This window comes from Nesoenas mayeri (assembly GCF_963082525.1).
Source record: "Nesoenas mayeri genome assembly, chromosome: 25".
Classification (NCBI taxonomy): Eukaryota; Metazoa; Chordata; class Aves; order Columbiformes; family Columbidae; genus Nesoenas; species Nesoenas mayeri.
This window is the reverse complement of record NC_137549.1, coordinates 5104198-5126058: the sequence shown is the minus strand read 5'-3', so window position 1 is coordinate 5126058 and position 21861 is coordinate 5104198. Positions and strand designations below refer to the sequence as shown.

Below are 21861 nucleotides of genomic sequence, written 5' to 3'. Positions count from 1 at the left end.
CCGTTCCAACTACCGCAGAACTGCCAGTTGGTGCTGGTACCCAGGTAACACATGCAAATTAATTTTCAGTATAAACTGGCTTGGTGCAAGAAAGTGTAAAATCTGTCTGCTGCCACATCCTCGTAACAGAAAGCTAATAGTATTTATTTGCTTACTTTAGCGAACATGCTTGCTCACCAGCGCCTGCGAGACTGCAGCCGGCTGTCTCCAAAACTGTGCACGGCCGCAGGGTGGGAACTTGTCCTGAACACGGGAGGTCTGAGGTCAAAATGAGAAAGAAGAAAGAAAATCTGTATGTAAATGGGCAAAGATCCCACTTGCTCTGACACTTTAAAGACTGAGCTACTGTTTCCTGGGGCTTTCCTGTCTGTGTCCCCAGGGGTGTTGTGTGACTGACGGATTTCACAGCCAAACAGTGTGAAGGTGTGATGAAGAATTTTGCTCTTTTGCAGACTAACCTTTTTCACCGTTTCGCTCCCATTTCCTTGATGCAGCAGCTCGCAGGTTTTCTTTGGGCGGGTTTCCTTTGGCTGTTCCAGGTGGATTTCTCAATCCGCGCTGTGTCTGCTGGTGGAAAGTGCTGGATGGAGACTGACTGCTGGAAAATGCTACAGTGAGACTAAAGGTTGTACCGTCCTTGTCGTGCCGTCACTGCTGCACCGCGTCCTTCCTTTCCACGGGCCTGGGGGGGGAAGAAGAACATCAGTACCTTTGCCCCATCCCTCTCCGAAACAGGATGCGGTAGCTCCTCTTTGGAGCTGGAAGGTGATTCAATAATTCTGCCCCGGGTGCGAGTGGTGAAACTGTCTTTTGGGAGTTTCAAGAGCCTTTTCTGAAGCCCCAGTGAAGTCCAGATGTGGCTTTTGTGATCTTGTGAGCAGTTTTAGAAGGAAAATCTATGCGGTACGGGGCTATGAATCATCTGCCAAGCCTGTGTCCGTGAAGAAAAAAACCCAATCCCCAAAGAATCCATTTAATTCTGGAATTTTCTGACCTATTTTGGTGCAAGCTGGTCTAAAAAAAAAATATGCAAGTATTCTCCTGATGAGTTTCTCATATTGTTTACTCTTGTAACGCTCGCCGGAGCAGCAGCCAGCAATGACGTCCACCCCGGCCAGCATCACAGAATGAGAACTTCAGAGGAAGGAATGCGACTTCATAAATAGCAAACCACAGGCACTAATGGGGAGCAGAGGCGAACCTGCAGGTTAAAACCCGCTGCAGGAGAAGCCGGGACATCCACAGTGCCCGGGGAGTGCAAGATGATCGCAGCTCTAGCCTTTGCTTTCCTCCTCTGCCTCTCCTGTCCTTTTGCATCATGTCAGCAGAGAAGAATAGGTAAGTAATGTTAATTATCTCTATATTTTCTGGGCTCGTATGCTTTCTAGACCCTTATGAAAACTCTATTTTGCTGGAGGGAGTGAGGCAGAAGGTAACAGTGACCTGCACCTACCGAGTCCCAGTGCTGAGGGGTTTTGTAGTTTCATATGAAACTTGAAGCTGAACTGTCTCAGTGTTCAGTCTCAGATTTTCTCCCCAGTTCCCCTCCTGAGCAGTGAAGTGTTTTTAAATAAACCCATTTATTCTGGGGCAGCTGGAAACAGAGTTGTGTTCTGTGATGACCTATGAGAGACGCTTCACATGAATCTGCATTTTGCATGGGATGGAGGTTAAAAACCCAGGTCATACAGAATGTCCTGTGGGTGTTCTCTCTGCTGTGCACACAGGGCTGGACAATCCTGACCTTTAGGAGCGTGGTCGTGCTCAATTCATTACCACAGTTCCAGTTCTCTGGATCCTCAGCTCCAAGAGGATCTGGGAGCTCCGAGTGTCCCAGAGATCCCGGTGTCTGCTGGCGGAGACAGAACCAGTGCAGGAGGAGTCATGGGAATGGTGCGAGCACACAGATTTCCTTTGGAAATCGCTCCTGAGTGGTCAGATCATTATTGGGAATCTGAATATTAATAAAAAAAACCCCAAACTTTTGTTTGAAATTACATCATGCTATTGGGAATGGAAATTTTCCCCAGGAATAGGAGCTGCCTGAAGCCTTTGTGCAGAGCTTATTCCAAACCTCCCTTTGAAGTCACAAACCATGTGCAAGCTCCTTGTTTTCAAGAAAATAAGAAACATCACTTAATTCAGTCTTTCTGTCTTCGAACGACACATTTGTGGTACTTGCAATTCAATTCCCAAACCAAAATGTTTTGGAGAGGCTACAAATATTCACAAAGTCCTCTTGGTTCTGGGTGGGGACGACCCGCGAGGCTTTCGGGCTCATTTGTCACACGACAATGCCCAAGTTGTCCTAAATCCGTACCCTGGGTTCACACCCCACCAGCAGCACCGGCGAATTCTTCATGTTTGAGGGGGCAGAGCCCAAATTCCAGCTCATTTTCCCCTTTCTTCACCAAGGTTCGCTGCACTCTAGGCCGGCTGTGACTTCTGTGGGAGGATTGATTAACCTGGAGAAAACTAGAGGAATGAGCTTGGACTTTCAGGGCAGACAGGAGGACACCAGGCTTGAACTCGGTGTCCAAGTGGTTTTAAATGGCTCAGGTTTTCTTAAAACTTACATAATTCTAGAAACAACGAGCTGCTTCCATTCATTCTTGTTGAGCGAAGCTGGAGTGTAGACCAGATTTCAGCATGTCTCAGAGGAGCAGGCAAGCCCGGACTCTACAGACGGGAGGGAACAGTCATGTTAATCTGCCCTAGATGACATTGTAAGATGATTTATATCCTCTGTTCAGCGTAGCTTAAATGGGATTTTGCAGTGTTGCGTGGATGAGCAGATGTGTCCTTTGTGTCCCAAAGCCACCACACGCCAGGTTGAAACTCCCACTCCCCAAAAAGAACCCGTCTCCGGCATGAAAAGCCCCGGTGCCCCGAGCCCAGGCGAGGCGACGGCCGAGGTGCTGGTTTGCCACGGCCGGTGCTCAGCAGCACGTTTGCCAGAGACCAGGCGCAGAGCTCCCCCCGAGCGCCGCCCTGCGCAGCAGCTTCCCCAGCGCTGAATTATTAATGTGCTGCTTTTGGCAGCAAAACCTTCCTATGTGTGAACGGCGGAGGAACAGCGGCCGCGGTGCCGGACTGCCCGGCCGGTTGGGTTGCTGGGGGGTAACTGGTACCGACTGGACAGGCAAAGCTGATTATCGCTGTCCTGCCCAGAGCAGGTTCTACCCCACGTGCAAATCTCCATTAATTCGAGCAAGCTTCTAGTTAAGAACAGCCAGGCACTGCTGCGGAGGAGTCTAGATCATTAATATTAAGCTGAAGTTAATAATATCAGTTGTTTTGTGCTGCTAATGGCTCTTCTGTGTTATTTCCCCAACCACTTTGGCTTTTTTAGGAGGTGAAGTCGGGCCAGAAATGCTGGAAGAGATGAGAGAAACTAATCGTGTGCTAATGGAAGTTCGGGACTTGTTGAAGCAGCAGGTAAGTGAGGAAGGGATCTCATTCCTTCCGTTATGCTGCACAAGAGAGATCGCTGGGTCCTCTGCCCTACCTGAGTTCTGGAGTTCAGGGGCACTTCAGGTGAAGGGAGCAGTAGAATTACTGCTCTGGAAACCAGGATCAAGAGGTGAGCTCACAATCAGATCCGTAATTCTGGCACAAAGTGGATTCCTTTGAATTCCAAAACCTGCTGCTTAGAACCACGGCTGCTGAAAACCAGCGTACGTAATGAACTCCAAAAACAAAAGGCACGCACACGGGGTGGGTATATATTGAAGTGGGAAAACAAGTCACTTTTTCCTTGGTTTTGTGGGCGCGTGAAACCAGTAGAGAGTCCAAACTTGGAAGATGGCAGAGACCTTTCAGCCATCCATTAGGGTCCTGGAAAGGGAAGTCGTATGGAGCCTAAACAAGCTCTGCATTCACTCTTTCCTCTTGTTGTTTTAATGCTAAGCCTTTCTGGCTCCAGTCGTTTCTGGGGGAATTTGGAGCTTAGATCTTTTCCCGTTTGAACGAGGAGATGCTGGTTTGTCTGCTCAACACTTTAAAGTATAGAAAGGGTCCTGTTCTCCCTCCGCCCGCTGCGGCAGCTGAGGGCGGCAGCCTCTGCCTGCCAGATAACTGAGTGGCGGACGGGCCCTGGTGCCAGGGCAAACTGGGCGGCCTCTATCTGCAAAAACATCTGCTGTGCTGAGCTACTCTCACATTTCGGGCTGCTGCATAAATACCCAGTGTTTACTAGGAATCACGTCAGACATGGTTCCTGGCAGCGTCGCGCGATGATTTCCAGCGTTCCCTTCCAGCTCAGCGCTGCTTCTCCACGCAGCTTTTTAGTTTGTTCTTTCTTTCTTGCCACCTAATTTTTTTTAAAAAAATCCGTGGCCTTTTTCTCAACGGCGCTTTCAAGAAAACTCAAAAACCAACCCTGCAATCCCCCTGCGGAGCCAAGGCGGCAGTTCATCATTTCTTCCTAAAATTTACTTTTCCTTGATTCAGCACCTCGGGATGTTGGCAATGAGGATGGCAAAGGCCAGATCTGCCCTCCCGAGCCAAAGGCTGAAGGATTCTTGGCACAAAGGAATGGCTGATGCTCGTTAGCCATGCTCCCAGCTCTCCCTCTGCTGTCACCCCACTTTAATGGCAGATGTTGTGGGGATTAGATCTGTCTCTGTATTAACTCTTCAAAATACACAACCCCAGGCTGTGGTGGAGGGAGGAGAGAATCTAACACAGAATGGAGGAAACGTGCTCTCCTACCTGGGAGCCGGCACTGAGACGTGGGTAGGAGCTCTTGTCAAAGTGAAATGACTTAATAGTGGTCCGCAGGGCGCGGGAGCGCGGTCCTGAGCAGCGGCTGTGGATGGCCGGTAAGGCGTTTGCAGGACAGTACTGTGCTGGGATTGCTGAGGTGCTGGAGAGCTGTGTAAATGTTGGCTTGGGACTGACGTGCTTCCCAGGGCCTGCCCGTATTCCTCTCTTCACCAAGAGAACTGATTTGCACTGATTCTTTCTTTGCTGAAGGAAGCTTGAGGAACAGGAGCCTAGAGGAGGTCAAAGTCTGGAAGGAGGAGCTTTCCTGAATAGATTCTACACTTCCAGGGCGTTAGGGCTTGAGTGGCATCAGCAGCCTCAGGGATCATTCCTGTATCTGCAGAAACGGCTCAGAGAGGAGCCTCTCCTGGCCTGGCCCGCAGTGCCGGGCTGCAGGTGCGCAGGACGCCGGGGCTGCTGCTCAGCCTCTTCTACAGCACAAACCCCCAAGAAAGGAGATTCCTCTTTCTTTATGACACTTGTTTCTGTGTATTCAAGCGTTTCTTGCATCTGCAATACAACAATATTATCAAGTTAGCCTATGGAAACACTGCGGTGGGGAGCGACTGAGAGCAGGGAATACAAACTCCCTCAGCTTGCAGAAAACCTGCAGCGCGGGCTTTGGGGCAAGAGCGGATTTGTGTGTGAGCAGCTGTGCGGTCTCAGCCACCCGGTTTCTGGCAGTGGGGCTGCTGGTTTGCGTGGGAGCAGAACTCGGCCTTTGGCTAAGTGGTGATCCTTATTTTCTTATAGATTAAGGAGATAACATTCCTGAAGAACACAGTCATGGAGTGCGATGCCTGTGGTGAGTAACGGAGCCCAGTCCTGTGTCCAACTGCCTCCTCCAAGTCCCTCACACCCCCGTGTCCAAACGAGTAGTGAAATGCCACCTGTGAGCTTGTTTCACAGTTAACCTGAGCGTTTCACAACCAACCTGAGTGTCACAGAGGAATACTCAATATTAGCAAAGCGTGGGGTTTTTTAACGGGACATTCTGCACACACGGATGGGTGTTCATGCTGTTCTCATGGTTCCGTGGCAGATGAAGCTATTACAGGGTGAAGCAGTAGCCTTAAAATGCTCATCTTTCAGCAAGCGCGGTTCTTGGAGATGCTCTATGATTTGCCAGTGCGCTCCAAGGGTGGAGCAGCAACCATTGCTGCATTTGGAGAGATTGCAGCTCTGCTGGAAAAGAGATTAGCCTGAGCTTTGGGGAGCCGCAGCACAGAAACGCATTAATCCACAGCAATTGTTTTAATAATTGGCTCGTAAAGCCGTCCCGAACGTTCTGGCACTTGATTTCTGCCTTCCCCGCTTGCTATTCTGTGTGATACGAGTTCTCCTCCCGTATTACTTACTGTAGAATTTTGAGCCTCTTTCAGTCGGGCGCTGAACAACGTGACTCACAGCACTCATGTGCTTCTCTAATTATTTCTCAGAGAGAGAACAGTGGCTAGAGGAGGCCTTGTTTTAGCGAGGGTTTTGTTGCTGCTGGTGGTAGAGTGTTGGTTTTTGTTTTGCTTCATTCCACATGTTTTATGTTGGGCTCTTAAGCTGGAGAAACTGGGAGGAAAACGTGTCCTCGTCACTTGCAGTAGTGGGTGTGGGAGACTCATGACAATTCTAGATCCTGGGAGAGTTCATTCTCAGTTTTGAATTGGCCTTCGGTGAAGTTCTTCAACCCATACGAATTCATTTTGTGAATTCTCTTGTGCTGTGGGTCAGGTCATGGGGATAAGACCAAGAACCCACTGTGGGGATGGACAGCGACAGCTCTGTGTTTTAGGTCCCTCTCGTCCCCCAGGCATGCACACCGAGGCCACGGGCCCCGTCATCACCGTGACACAGTTCAACAGATGCCTCCCCAACTCCTGCTTCCCCGGCGTGACCTGCACCGAGACCGGCACCGGGTTCCGCTGCGGCCCCTGCCCCCCGGGCTATTCGGGCAACGGGACCCACTGCACAGACATCAACGAGGTAAGAACCCAGCGGGACAGGCTGGATGTTATAAAACCGGCTCGTTTCTCTTGGAGCGGTGCGGGTTTGTAGCGTGGTTGTAAAGAAAAGCCTCGCAGTTCCCCCAGGAGCTGAAATTCAACAGAAACATCATTTCGCGGGAAGGAAATGTAAATCTCAGCCTCTCTTAAGCTCTGTTCAGTGCTGGGTTTACATCTACCCTGGCTAGGCAGTTCTTTCTGGAAGATACACAGGCTCCAACTAAATAAATCTTTGGGTTTGTACCACACAGGAAGGTGAGTCTGGGAGACCAGAACAGCCCCTTTTGGTCCTGCGATCTTTTGAGCTGCTTTTAGGCTGCTGAGTTGTTAGAGATAAGATTTATTATGTGTGGAACAGAATCAAATGCTTCCCGAATAGTCCTTTATACGATAAATCTTACCACGCTACTCGTATGGCTTTACTTCTGCCTTTAAATCAAACCTTGCTAGGCAGATAGTCTTTAATTTAATTTTGTTTTTGGAAAGTGTGGCATCCCATCAAGTTTCCTCTCTGTGTGGATCAGATCTTTACTCAACCATTAATTCTGCACGTCCCTGAGACTCCTCAGTTCTGCGGTTTCCAAACCATAGTCCTGTACTCACTGATGAGTCCACCCAGCAGCTCTCGTCTTTCAAAGCCGTGTCACCTCTATAGCGTTTCGGTTTAAAAACCCGCTGGAGTTAAAAGGATTGATGAGAGATTTTGAGATTGACCATAATCCGTCAGTCACCCAAATGTGGGAACCGCTCTGTTCTGTAACGCATCTGCCAGGACAGAGCAAAAGAATTCAGTGAAAATGAGAGTGTTGGAGGAAATACATCAAGCGTTAATAGCAGTTTTGGAAAGACAATCGCTTCCCAGAGTAGTAAACAAACAACTGTTCTTGCCTTTCAAAACCAGTGTCAGAAATGATCCAGTTCTCTGGCTTCAGGGACGCCGGGAAGGGAGGTGGGAGGCCAAGCCAGCTCTTTGCCTGGGCAATTGATGTCACCTAAGAAGAATTAGTCCTGAAAGATTATTTGTTTTACCCGTCTGCACATACTGGAACTTGGGAGAACAACTGAGCTGGGGAAGCTGCATTTTCCACTTGCGAGGAAAGCCAGGAACTTCTATGCGTTTCTGGTTTATTCTTTCAAAATAAAAGTGCAACAGCTGGGTCTCGCCCAGCTCTGCGAGCTGCGGCCCCGCCGCACAGAAACGCTCTCTCTCGTTCGCAGTGCAACGCAAACCCCTGCTTCCCCAAGGTCCAGTGCATCAACACCAGCCCCGGGTTCCGCTGCGACCCCTGCCCGCCCGGCTTCACCGGCCAAACAGTTGAAGGGGTTGGACTGGCCTACGCCAGGGCCAACAAGCAGGTAAGACCCACAAATGCTTCTGTCTCTTTCAGAAGCTGTTAACTCTTTACCCTCTGTAATTGTCATTCAAAGCTCTTGGAGCCCTCATAGAAATGGGAGGGAGGTCCCAGATTCCTGGGTTTAGTGGTGGGATGCAGCGAGGGACTCGCCACGTTGTCCTGGCACATCACAGCAAAGGAACCTCCGTCCAAGCCCGCACCTCTGCTGAGTTTAGGCTGGACAGAATGTTACGTCTCAGCCGCCTTTGTGGCTGTGAAGCCAGTCTGGGGCGCCCTTCATTCCTGGGACACAGCAGAGCTGCTGCCTCTGCCTGCAGCCCCCACAGCTACAGATTACAGTGAAAACAATTATAAACCACATCGTGTTAGTATGGTGTATAAGAATATATTGCCCAAAGCAGGGCAGGCATGTGGCTTTTGTCATGTAGAGAGCCGCTGGCTGCTCACAGGACGCAGCCTCTGACCTTCCTGCTCCGTATTCTGCCCATTTGAGCAAGGAGCTGCCCTCAGCGCAGCGCTGAGCTCTGTTGCTGGGCTCAGAGCTCCGGGCACAGAGGGTGAACAGCTCGTCTGGGCTCAGGACTAGTGCTGGGATCAAGGTCAAGCTTGTCTGGAGGAAAACTTGGAGCTGTGGGGTCCTAGTGAGGTGTGTCAGGGGCTCTGCTTTACACCTAGTGCTGCCCTGAGTCCGTAACCTGATGTGGTACCTGCCTAGGAACAAAGTTAACGTCTGCTTTGGTTTTCCTGGGCAGGTTTGTACTGACATCAACGAATGCGAGACAGGTGCTGCCAGAAATTGTGTCCCAAACTCCATCTGCATCAATACAAGGGTAAATATTACCGGAAAGCGCGTGTGGATCTCTCTTCCTCAGGCTCCGGGGCCTTTGTTCGCTGTGGCAATCCAGGACTCACGTTACAATCAATTTCCTCTTGCTGTTTCTTGCAGGGATCCTACAAGTGCGGGGCTTGTAAACCCGGCTTTGTCGGGGATCAAATCACCGGCTGCAAGAGCCAGTCGGTGAGACGCTGCCCCAACGGCGAGATCAGCCCATGCCACGAGAAAGCCGAGTGCGTGGTGGAGCGCGACGGGTCCATCTCCTGCGTGGTAAGGGCCAAACCCCCCGCCAGCCGCCGTCCCGGCGCTGGCTCCGCGTTCCCCGGCGCCGCGCTCGCTCTGCTGGGTCTGCCACTGCCCTCTCCTGGAGATCGCGCCTGCTCGCTCCCGGCAGCCGAGCTGCCGCGGGGTCTCTTCGGGTGCTCTCTGGAGAACTGTGCCGCCCCTGGCACCTCAGACCCGCTGTTGTCTGGTTGTTTGGGTTGGGTTTCTTTTGCCTGAAGTGCTACAAGGGTGTGATCACGGCACGCCGCACGCAGCTGAGCGGGGGGACGCGCTGTTCCGCAGCTTGCTGGAGCCAAACTGCTCTGCTGCTGCATCTGTCTTTATCATCTCAGGAACAAGCAGAGTTCTGAGCTATTTAAAATGCTTTTTAGAGCCTAGCTGTTTTTTCCAGACAATATTCTTCCTGTAGAGCGTTGCACACCTGGATTTGCAGTGTATTGTGCTGGTTCTCCTGTAAAGCCTTCACTTTTAGAGGCACAACGGCCATCGGGGACTCGCTGGCCGCCTCATTTTGTGGATGTGCTGTCTTGCAGTGCCTCGTGGGCTGGGCAGGGAACGGCTACGTCTGCGGGAAGGACACGGACATCGATGGAGTCCCCGATGAGAAGCAACGCTGCTCTGACAAGAAGTGCCGCAAGGTGAGGTGCCGTCGCCCCGTGTTTTGCTGGGAACGGTCTCCCAGAGGGGACGCCTGAGGAGAATTAGGCAATTTGGATTTGAGGCCTCGGCCCAACCTTCAGAACTCCGGCAAAACGACACGCGGAGCTTCGCAACAGCCCCTTTGCTGCTTCTCTTCCAGGACAACTGCATGACTGTCCCCAACTCCGGCCAGGAGGACGCAGACAGGGATGGGATTGGAGATGCTTGTGATGACGACGCTGACGGAGATGGGATCTTAAACGCTGAGGTTTGCATTCTGATTTTTACCCTGCCATACCTAAACATACCCAGAGGTCCTGCAGAGCAGCTGCCTCCACCTGCCATGTGAATTTCGAGGTCACAGCGTGCAACGCTTCCTTTTAACCCGTCCCTCTCTCCCGCAGGACAACTGCGTGTACACGCGCAACGCCGACCAGCGCAACGCCGACAAGGACAACTTCGGTGACGCGTGTGACAACTGCCGCCAAGTGAAGAACAACGATCAACGGGACATCGACGGCGACGGGAGGGGAGATGAGTGTGACGATGACATGGACGGGGACGGTAAGAGCAGCCTCAGGGAGGTGAAAACCCTTCGGTGCGCAGCTGGAGACCCTCCCAGCAGGTCCCAGCGTCCAGAGGCAGGAGCAGAACCCAATCGTATGACTCTCTGATTCAATTCTGGATGGGCAGAGAGCCAGAAATCACAAGTGCTGCTGGCCTGAGATGCACGTATTTATTTACAGAGTATTTCCAGCGCATCCAGGGCTGTTTGGGTGCTGTGCTCCCCGCTGGCAGGATGTGCTGGTGGGTGGGTAAATGCAGAGAAGTGGGAAATGAAGTCATACAGGTTGCTAATTCGATTGGTCCTGTCTTTGCTCGGGCTTTGAAACAGCCTTGACTATATCTTCCATGTCAAATAGCTAACATTAACCCTGACTTATTTTATAATTATATAGATGTCCGGGGTACATTTTAAGATCAGTTGCTGCTGATCTCTCCCTCCATAGCTGCCAGGATGTAATTTAAAGTGCATAAAATGGACATAAAAATGGAAATTGTTGATGCTACGTGAACTCAGCTGTCCTAGATATTTGCCACATCTTACATCCAAGAGAGATTTTGCTGCGTAGCCCTCAATGGCCGCGCTGCCCTGACGGGTCGACTCTGCGTGTTTTACAGGGATCAAAAACCCGATGGACAACTGCCAGAGAGTCCCCAACCCAGACCAGAAGGACAGTGACGGCGATGGAGTAGGAGATGTGTGTGACAGCTGCCCAACCGTCAGCAACCCAGATCAGGTCAGGAAACGCTCCCGGTTTTGCCGCCTTACGGGTTCGTTTCTCTCACTCGAGACAACGCTGTGTCACCTGCCTGAGGTCACTCACCATCACCATGTGCAGAACAGAACGCTGTCCCTCGATCAAACGTCCTGGGGTAGGGAACAAGCCAGAGAGGACACGTTGCACTCTGGGCTTCTCTCTTCCTACCCCACTCATCTGTGTTTAGAGAGAACGCTGCTCAAACTCAACAGGGCAACCCGTAAATTGGACCAAAGGAGCTCTCCCACTGTTCTCTTTGTTGCCTCTTGATCTATGGGAAGTTTAAATTATTATGCCTTTATTTTTCTAGAAAGATACTGATCACGATCTCGTGGGAGATGTCTGTGACACCAACCAGGACAGGTGAGAGCTTGCTGCAAAAATTACCCTCAGGTTCCATGAAATCCTGGGGACGGAGGGGGGAAAAGGTGCATATTGGCAGCGCCCTGGCAAGCTGGCTCAGCCTTAGCCCATAAAAGACAGAGCTTAAGGGAAGTGGAATTTTCTTTAGATCCCAGAAAAACCTGCTGGTGGCAGTTTGACCAGAATATTTCTCATCTATTATTTATGTCACTATCAGCTTTAAGACTTCCCCAGGCTGAAATCCTCAAGTGCTGTCCTTGGTGCGGATCCCAGCTCCTAGGAAAGCACTGCATGCTGATTTTCAACCCTGACCTGTCGTTTTCTCCGCCAGCGACGGGGACGGTCACCAAGACACGCGGGACAACTGCCCGACGGTGCCCAACAGCTCCCAGGTGGACACAGACAACGACGGGCTGGGGGATGAATGTGACGATGACGACGACGATGACGGGATCCCAGATGAGAAACCTCCAGGCCCTGACAACTGCCGGCTCGTCCCTAACCCTGCCCAGGAAGACTCGGACGGTAAGAGAAGCGGCTGCGCGTCCGCTCTGCGGGAGGGATCCCGCTCCTGGTGGCCAAACGCTCGTCACTTTGGCTCTAGAGACAGGCAGGAAGCAAATCCTCCTTAGTCCTGACTTGAGGTGGTCTTACAGCATTTCAGATCTCCAGTAACCCCGAGATCAGGATGAGATTTGGGAGAAGTTCCCTTCCAGAAGTATCTGCAACTTGAGGTGTTTCTTCTGTTCACAGCACCTCTGCGAGCAGATGCCTGAGGGTTTCTTTACAACTGACAAAAGCCGAGTTTACCGGAGCTCTGACCGTGTCTTAACGTCACACAGATGCGGCCGCCATTAACTGTGCGAGCCAAGAGCTCGCTAAGCAAACCTCAGGTGCCAGGGGTAGGAGAAATTAATTAGCGAAACCTCGTTACTCCTGTTCTCGTGTCCCACTCGCAGGCGATGGGGTGGGGAACCTCTGTGAAGACGACTTTGACAGAGACATGGTGATCGACAGAATCGACGTGTGCCCGGAGAACGCCGAGGTGACGCTCACCGACTTCAGGGCTTTCCAGACCGTTGTGTTGGACCCCGAGGGTGACGCGCAGATTGACCCCAACTGGATTGTCCTCAACCAGGTAGGACCCTGCTCCAGAACCAGCCTGGACCAAACTGGGCGCGGTTTTAATTGAAAGACTCCACAGGTTTATCTGAGTCTCACCCTTGCTGTACCTCTCCTGATCACATAACGAGAGTCAAGTTAGTTCGTTTGGAGCTGCGCTAACGAGTCAACATTCATCTTTCTCAGGGCATGGAGATTGTCCAGACTATGAACAGCGATCCCGGTCTGGCTGTAGGTGAGGCTCTTTATTTTATCCTATTGAAAAATCCTCTGTGATAAACTGCGCACTTCTCAGTGCAGCTTTTATACGTATTTCAGACACCACTTTACAATTCCATCCACCTCCTGGGAAAACATTTTCTGTAGCAGGCAGAATCTTCAGATTTGCCTCAGCAAAGCCCGCCAGCCCCAGCTGAGTCCGGCAAGAAATGGGTCTATGTATTGTTGTAGAACAGAGTGTTTGTTTCCTGCGGGTTCCAGGTTACACGGCGTTCAACGGAGTGGACTTTGAGGGCACGTTCCACGTCAACACTGCCACAGACGACGATTACGCCGGTTTCATTTTCGGCTACCAGGACAGTTCCAGCTTCTACGTGGTGATGTGGAAGCAGATGGAACAGACGTACTGGCAGGCGAACCCCTTCCGGGCAGTAGCAGAACCTGGAATTCAGCTGAAGGTAAAAAAGTCACTGAAAAAAGAGCTTTGGGTAGGGGATTTTTGCCTTTCTCCTTGCTGTGCCGCTGGGGACCAGCAGCTGCGCTCGCTCGGTCCTTTATCCACACGTTTGACCTGTCTGTGCTCCACGTTAGGCAGTGAAGTCTAAAACCGGCCCCGGCGAGTATCTGCGCAATTCCCTGTGGCACACGGGGGACACCACGGACCAGGTGAAGCTGCTCTGGAAAGACCCTCGCAACTCCGGCTGGAAGGACAAGACGTCCTACCGCTGGTTCCTGCAGCACCGGCCTCAGGTTGGGTACATCAGGTGAGCGCTTTGGTTCCCTTGGTGTGGCTGAGATGACGGTTGACACACAAAACAAGCGTCTCTGGTCCCCGTGGTGAAGAGGAGGGAGAGTGTCTGAGGAGCGATGTCCACATGAGTGTGCCAGGCTCCCGGCTGTGTCCTACATGTGCTTGTTCTCTTCTAGAGCTCGGTTCTACGAAGGCCCTGAAGTCGTAGCAGACACTGGAGTTGTCCTCGACACGACCATGCGAGGGGGACGGCTCGGCGTCTTCTGCTTCTCCCAGGAGAACATTATTTGGTCAAACCTGCGTTACCGCTGCAATGGTGAGTTCGTTTGCAAAGTCAAATACAAGCAAATTGCCATTTTGCTTTCAAGTTGTTGTTATAATTTGTTCTTGCATCTCTAACGGGATGTCACGCAGTAGCTTATTCTGTTTTTCACTCCTAGTTCTAATCTCTGTTTCCTTTCATCTCCCCGTCCTCAGACACCATTCCAGAAGACTACGAAACGTTCCGAGTCCAGCAGGACTAACCTCCCGTCCCAGCGTCTGTCCAGCCAGACTCGCTTTCCAAACCGTGCTCAGCTGCCCTGCCCGTCGCTCTGGTGCGAGAGCTGTGAGCAACGCTCGCTGCGGTTACCCGGCGTCTTCTCTACAACAGCAACTTCCTTTAAATCGCTACAAGAACCCGTTGGAAGGGCAGAGGTGTAGACAGCAAGTGTGGACAGGGGCCTGTGCTGCTGTCAACGCTCGTTCTCTACGCTGCGTGGATACAGATGTGCTGAGGAGTTACCTGCGGTAGCTGGGATTGAGTAAGTTTAGTGTTGGCCGAGTCCCAGGAATCCTTTTCCCTCCTCCAAAGGGTGAATGTTCTGCGCCTTTTCAAGACCTGCCCAGCAAACCCAGCACTAGGCTGAATGGGACCCGGAGAGCGGCCTCTGTACAAAGCTGCTCACAAAAACATTTACCAATTCAAAAAAAGCACTTTAAGGAGAGTATCTTTGTTCCGGAAGGTTGGATAATAAATACTCTGGGATGTTGGGTAATAAACAGACTGCTCCTTGCTGGTGTGCGTGTTCATTTTCTTTCTGAAACGACATGAACGTGTAACAGAAATCCCAAAACCCAAAGCAACTTTCCTCTGGAACCATTTTCCTGGTTCTTTCTAAATACCAACATTTAAAACCTTCCCTTGAAAAGCAAACACGCCACAAACAAAACTAAATAAAAGCGAAGCGGCCAGAGACAAAAACATTTGAGCTTTTATTACATTTCATGTACAAATAATGCCAGGATACAAAGACAAAAGCCTCCACACAAAAAAAAAAGAAGGTTGAAAAGAATGTACATTTAGTTGAGCTGCTTTTTCACATCATTTCTCAGATTGCAAACACTTAAAGCCAACCTCAGTTTTCCACTTTACCTATAGAAAAACACAATAAATAAAACTTTTATGTCGCAGGGACAACTTTTCCAGAGTTCCTGTGCCACCAACGCCGTAGCTGAATGTAGGATTGCATATATCAGTGAAATAATCCACAAATCAGTTTAATAGAAAAAGTTAGCTTGTAAAGCACAGTATATTACACTGTCCTCTGAAAATGCATAAATCTGACGGTTTTTCCCCAAGCTCAATGAACGACATGAAGTTGGTTTTAGCTGCCAGTCTGTGAGAGGAGCTGCCGCACGCAGCCCAGTTTAATTCCATTCAGATCAACCGCCCTGGGTGAGTTGGGACACACGGAACTGCCCCACGGGGCTCCCGGAGGTAAGAAAAAGCACCTAAAAGTCCTAATTCCTCCCCACAAATCCAACCTCAGGATCTCCCGTGTTGTGAGCAAACGGCTGAGATACAACACTTGCATTTCTGCGCAACGTTTGCGCCACGAACGCTCGGGAGCCGGGAAATAGAGACAGAGCCTTTTGTTGAAGCAAACCCGCTCCTCCCGGCGCTGTCCCCCACGTGGAACTTGTATTCATCACCTACTCTGCAGGAACAGAAGCTTTACGTATTTATTTTTTCTATACATAACAGCTTAGAAACTCTAGAAATTCAAAAATTAAGCCAAGCTTAATCTTTTCTGACAGGACACGATGCATAAGAGCAGCTGAGAGGCGCTCGTGTCTCTGGAGCGACATAGCCAGAGCAGATTTTGTGCAATAAAAACCTGCCCTCGGTGTGGGCAATTCAGTTCCATTTCTAGGTAAGATTTTTGAGGGCAAAACTGACAACTCCGCGACTCCGGCTGCAGAAACCACGTCTTAAATTAGGTTTATAAACTCAGAACTTTCATCCTTTTTCCCTAAGCCACAGTATGAATGGGTTGGACCGAATAACCCACCGGCCACGGGACGTCGTGTCGGAACCAGCTCTGGCTCCTCCGCATCCAAACCCGGCCTGGCCAGCGCAGATAAGCTGAGATTAACTGAGCCGAGATTAATAACAAATCAACACCTCTGAGCTCCCCCTGCACTGTTACTGCGCTCGGACAATTGAAGTCTATCAATGGAAAAGCTTCTATTGCGGGTTGAGGGGCAGATCTGCGCGCAGATGAAGCTGCACAAGGCTCAGACTCAACGTCACAGATTTAACACCGTTTGCAGGCGGTGGAGAGTTGCGTTCCCGGGACAGAACGCGCGTTTCCCTAGTTAAAAATCTCACCCGCAATGAAAACGGGTTCACTTGCAGAACAGCAGGTTTTAGAGCTTTATCCGCAGGAGGCTGGAACTAGAGAGCAAACCACATGATTTTCAGACAGACAGAAGCCTCGCGAACAGGAACACGCTGCTCGTCCGAAGCCGTTAACCCGCGTTAAGTCCCCTCCTGGAGGTTCCCGATCAGCAAACTAAGCTCAGGTCTCACTAAAACGGGAATTAAAGCAAAGCTCAAGCTCAGGTTTACACCATGGCAGCAAGGCCTCTGTCATATGGAGCAGGAGGAATCCTCACACCGGCTTGGAAAACACCAGCCCTGCTGCACGCGGATTGAACTGTTAGTTTAGAAATGAACTATTAAAAATAGGTAATTAATGTTCCCATGGGGCAGAGCGACTGCTCTAATTAGTATTTTTGGCGTAGAGCTCACTAAGGGGGACTAGAACCAGCAACGACTTCAACAGCACCACATCCAGGTCAAACCAAAGCGCTGCCGCGTGTGCCCGGTCCCTAAAAGCAATTCCAGCGTTAACCCCTGGGATTCTCCAGCCAGCAGAAAATTCAACATGTGCAACTGACTTTATTCTCTTGTAGCTGCTTAAGGTAAAAAGAACCACGAGAAAACAAAACGGCTGTTATTTGGGTGTTTACCTGCCTATTTAGTTACGACACACACAACCCGAAGGAAGCAGCAGGTCAAGCTGGTTACACGGAGGCAGAAACGAGCAGGAAAAGCCGCTGCGGCGGCACCGATTTCTCCTGAATTCAGCCCAAAACGTCTGCGCGTGCAAACGGCGGCAGCGCCGCTCCCGAGAAACACAGCGAGAGCCGAGAGGTTCGCTGGGCCCGAAGGGTCCATGTCTGCACCAAAAACAGACCTACAGGAGGGAGCTCGAGCTACCGGGACAACCAGAGCGGGTCCCATTCCCCTGAATGAACCCGAAAATGGGGTGCAGGTCCCTACTCTTTTCCCTTTGGTCGTGTTACCCGCGACCTTCAAAAATTGCCGTATTTCAGAAGTGGAAAAGCTGCAGGACATAAAGAGCAGCAGGATCTTCCTCAGAAAAACACAAACCAAAGCCAACCGGCTGCACTGCTCGTTGGCGGCAACGCTGCGATCTGGAGCCGTCGGGGTTTGGGTGGGGGGAGAAGAGATTTTTCACTGTTGGTCCAAAATAAAGCCTGTTCTGAGTTTCCTTCCCAGGAATGGGGACGCGGGGGGTGAGGGGACCGGCCGCGGCCCCTCGTTCTCGCGGCGCAATCACTGACCTCAAATCGCCTCGTTAAGACCCGAATCGCGTTCCCGCCGAGCTGCCGGTACCACGCGGCGCAGCCGCGCTCTCTCCGTCCCGATCCCTCCACTACAGCGCTTGTCCTGCAGCCAGCTTACTGAAGAAAACAGCAAACGTTATTTTACCCCTTCAGGCCTTTATTTTGAGAAAATTGGTCAAGCCCACATAAGGCAATATACACCAGGGTTAAACCCGCTCCCCCCCGCACCCCGCCCCGAGATAGTAAAATAAATAACACAATGAATAGAAGTACGTCATGTAGTGTTTCGTTTCGCAGTATAGAAATCCCGCACAATGGTTCTGTTTAAAAAGGTAAAAATGATTTATAATACACAGTTAGAATGTCGTCATGGTGCCCGCGTAGAAAACCGACATGCAATCCATGCCCACACTGCGCCGTATAAATAATACGCAACTGAAAATACAAAGAACAGGAACACTACAAATGGGTTTCTCTTGGGGTTTTTTTTGCCTTTTTTCCTTTTTCTAAAAAGAACGGACACAGGTAACGGAGGCCGCCCGCGCTCCACGCCGCCCTCACAGTGACAGGGGCCGCCCGGCGAGGAATGAACCATCTTTGGGGCGCACGCGGTGACCTAAAGGGTCTGGGGGCTTCTCCGCTCCCCACACACACACAGGGGGTTCCAGGACGGTGCTCGTTAAGGGACGGATCTCAAGCCTTAATTAGTTTTTTCTACAGAAATCCAAGCGTTGATAAACAAGACCTTATTGTTTTGAGGGGAGTCAAAGGATTCCGTAACAGCAGACGCGGCTTTTGTACAAACAGCTCTTCTTCCTCATCCACGAGTGTTCTTGTCGCAGGAGTTGGTCGTCAGGCACGTTCGTTAAGGAAAGAAAAATACAATTAAGTTGAAAAGAAGGTTAGAAAGCGTACAAAGAACTCATGATTTCTTGCGGTAATTTGCAGCCTCTTTCTGGAAACCTTTGCCCCTCTTCAAATGAAGAAGAAACGCGTGGATGTCACCCGCGGCGTGTGTCCGCGGCCACGCGGCGCAGCCCCGGACAGCGCGGGGCCGCCCCGCCGCCGGCACGAGTCGTGGGTCGCTTCTGAAAAATCACAGTATTTCATACACCGAAGGTTTATTCCTATTATTTTCCCCGTTGTATTGGCAAACGCAACAGTCTAGCTCGGGAGCTTTTTAATATATATAGATATATTTATATATAAAAACACATTGTAGGGAGGGGGCAGGGGGCACTCAGCAGGTGTGTTTGGACAGAAACCCTTTGAGACGCCAGACAGTTTGAGCATCATTTAAGCAAACAAGTTCTAAAGAATCGCTTTTGTTTGCGCTGCTCTCAACCATCCCTGGCCAGGAGGAAGCAGCCGCTCGCCCTTATCCACAATTTGCCATGAAAATGGCACTCCTTTCCCACTAAAATCCAATCACTTGCTCTGAAAACGCTCCACGTTTCTATTTGACAAGCGAATAGGTTTGGTTTTGCTTTATAAATCAGCTTTGTGGCTCCAGACGTTACAAACCGGGAGGTTCGGAGGCAGCTCCTCCGGGTCTCAAAGGGTGGGGACTAAAAGCAGCTTTTATTTCCCGCCCGCGAGCGGGCGGGCGTACGAGATGAAGCGACATCTTGTCCCACACGGCGTCACCGGCTTCCCGCGATGACATCATCAGCATCCCACTGTGACGTCACCGGCTTCCCGCGATGACACCATCAGCATCCCACTATGACGTCACCGTCCTCCTTCCCACTCCCAAAGCACCTTTTCTCCGTCTGCCCCGCACAAAAGGAACAAAAACCTGGATTTTCTCTCCACTAGATGGTCCCTAATTTTGACAGTTGCATCCAGACATGTTGGTTTGTTTTGTTTTTAAATTAAGGCCATTTTAAATGTCTACTTACAAGTCTGATAAACAAGATCTCTTATATACACACGTCGTTTAAAAAAAATGAGAAGGTAGCGATCTAGCGAGGGCTCCGGGAGGAATCTCGGCTCCTCCGCCGACGCTTCGCTCCGAAGTGACTCCGGATTTAAAAAAATAGATCACAACGGGAATTTACATGCAGAGGAGTCAGCAGAGCGAGAGCGACGGACACAACCCCCCGAGGAACAACACGGACGGCAAGAAGCGTTTGCAACTCACGCTCTACCTGCGGCTGCTTCAAAGCAAAAGATTCCAAGTCACCTGTGCCCAAACTCCTTTTTTGGGGGTATCGTCCTGGTCGGAACTATCATTTTTTTTTACAAATTTCCTCCTCCTTAAATGGAAAAAGCGTTAGCAATCTGAAACAAGCAGACAGCGGGAGTTAACGTGTACTGCTGGGCTTAAATCCCGACAAGAAACGTTTGCAACGAAGATGCGGGAGGAACTTTCAACGGCGTGGGGAGGACAAAGAAGACAGAGGGAAGCGAGAACTAAAGTTAAAAATAAAGCAACTTTTTAGTGCAAATGGTCAACTAATGGCACAAACGTGAGCAAACACGCAGCCACATTAGAGAGATCCCGCGACCATTCTGCTCAGCAGCGGCCGGCGGATCTCGGGGCGGCCTCGCGCCCATTTCTGGAAGCACACAGAAACCTAATATAACTCATTAAGGGCTCCTTCATTAGCGCCGGCCAAAAACAGCCCCAAAAATGCCCCTCGAAGGGATGCAACAGGGGGAAGTGACGAGGGGGGTCATGAAAGTCACGAGAGCTGAGAAAGAACAAAGGGTTTGGACAAAGAGCAAAATGCAAGTGGGAAGAGCAGATGTGGAACCACCAGGGCAAAAGAATTAAACACAAATTAAAAATTGAGACGCCACAACTGATCTTGAAATGAAAACTAAACCGGCTCTTTTCTCAGGGCCGTATTTAACAAAAACGGATGCGGATGTGCAGCCGCAGTGCGTGGAAACGCTTTCCACTGGCAGGATTTGCTCATCTCGGGGCGTTGGGCACAATGTCATTGTTAATTTGTTAATAAGACTTAAAAGAACGTTAATTCGTAACTTGTGCTGAAGAGAAGAGTCGTGTATTTACAGGTTCTGTCACGGGGCCCCTGGCGATTCCCATCAGCTTGTCAGGCTCTCCATACATCTTTAAATGCATTTTGTCAATGTGGTGAGAGCCCCTAATGCAGAGGTTGGGGATTGGCCCCGATTCAGAGGCAACGGCTGGTTTGTTTGTTACTCTTTTTAATCTGTTATAGATCAATGTGACTCACCAGCCCCTTCTCCTACAGCACAGAGTGTGAACGAGCACTAAACAGATAGGCTGTTGTAACCTTCCCAGCATCTCCACCTGCTCCAGGGCACCTAACTGGTCACCACTGGGTGTCCCCAGGGCGAACCAAGGAGTCTGAAGTTCCTGCCACCCTGTTTTGACCATATAAAAGGAAAACACCTCGACTCGCCTCGGGCTTCCTCACTTCTACTCAACACCCGCTAAAATTCCAGTTAGTTAAAAATACCTCTCTATATATAATATATATAATAAATTTCTGGAATAAAAACACACAAAAAAAAAAGTACTGTACAAGTATTACGTAGAGTGCTTCAACTGGCTGTATGTAGTTTAGCTACTGTCCTAATACCCAAATACTTAAATAAAAAATATAAATAATGGTAACAGAATAAGTAATGAATAAGAATAAAAAATAAAAAAAAGAAGTCGTCATATTTGAGCCAGGTAATGAATAAGAATCAAAACTAGAGAAGGCTGCTCAGCCTTGCAGCAGGCGGCGCTGTGGAATGCCCCCCGCTGCCCAGGAACCCCACACAGTCACATCAGCGACTCGCTCTGCACCTTCAGTCTCCTGTGTCCTTTTAGCTGCTTTAGAACGCTCTGATCCTTCCTCCGTGCTAATCAAGTAATGAATTATAGTACTTTTTTGTGTGCTCAGAAATGCTCTATATATATATATGTATACATATATTTATAAATATATATATGACATATATATTAAAAAGGAAAAAGAAAAGCTTTGTAACTAGTGTTTAAGGTTGCCTTTCTTGGGCTGCTCCCCAAGCGGGCGGGTTTGCTCGGGGCACGAGAAGAGGCGAGCGGGTGCGGGACGGGAGCGGAGGACACGGGAAGCGCAGCCGAGGGCGGCACAGCGGGAAAGGAAGGAGCGTTGCACTGGAAAAGCAGCCGTCACAAAGCAGAGTGGAACCGCCGCGCGGAGGGGACGGGGGACGCGGTCGGTGTTTCCCCCTCCCCAGCTCAAACAGCAGCCAACGACTTGGTGCGTTCCAATCTCTCTATCCTCGGCTCTGAACCTTCCTCTCCTACCCGAAAAAAACCCCT

At 50.4% G+C, this 21861-nt stretch overlaps 1 protein-coding gene across 1 annotated transcript; it reads left to right on the top strand.

The window, feature by feature from the left end:
* Positions 1-1262: 1262 nt before the first annotated feature.
* On the top strand, positions 1263-14480 carry COMP (cartilage oligomeric matrix protein; the record flags this gene model as incomplete). Its single annotated transcript, XM_080359125.1, has 19 exons — positions 1263-1338; positions 3353-3438; positions 5521-5572; positions 6572-6744; positions 7983-8120; positions 8872-8949; positions 9066-9224; positions 9773-9877; positions 10039-10146; positions 10283-10442; positions 11061-11179; positions 11511-11563; positions 11895-12088; positions 12523-12701; positions 12872-12920; positions 13166-13362; positions 13496-13668; positions 13832-13971; positions 14133-14480. 19 exons carry the CDS (start codon positions 1263-1265, stop codon positions 14177-14179), a joined length of 2286 nt encoding a protein of 761 aa, XP_080215251.1. The 3' UTR covers positions 14180-14480.
* Between the last annotated feature and the right edge of the window lie 7381 nt (positions 14481-21861).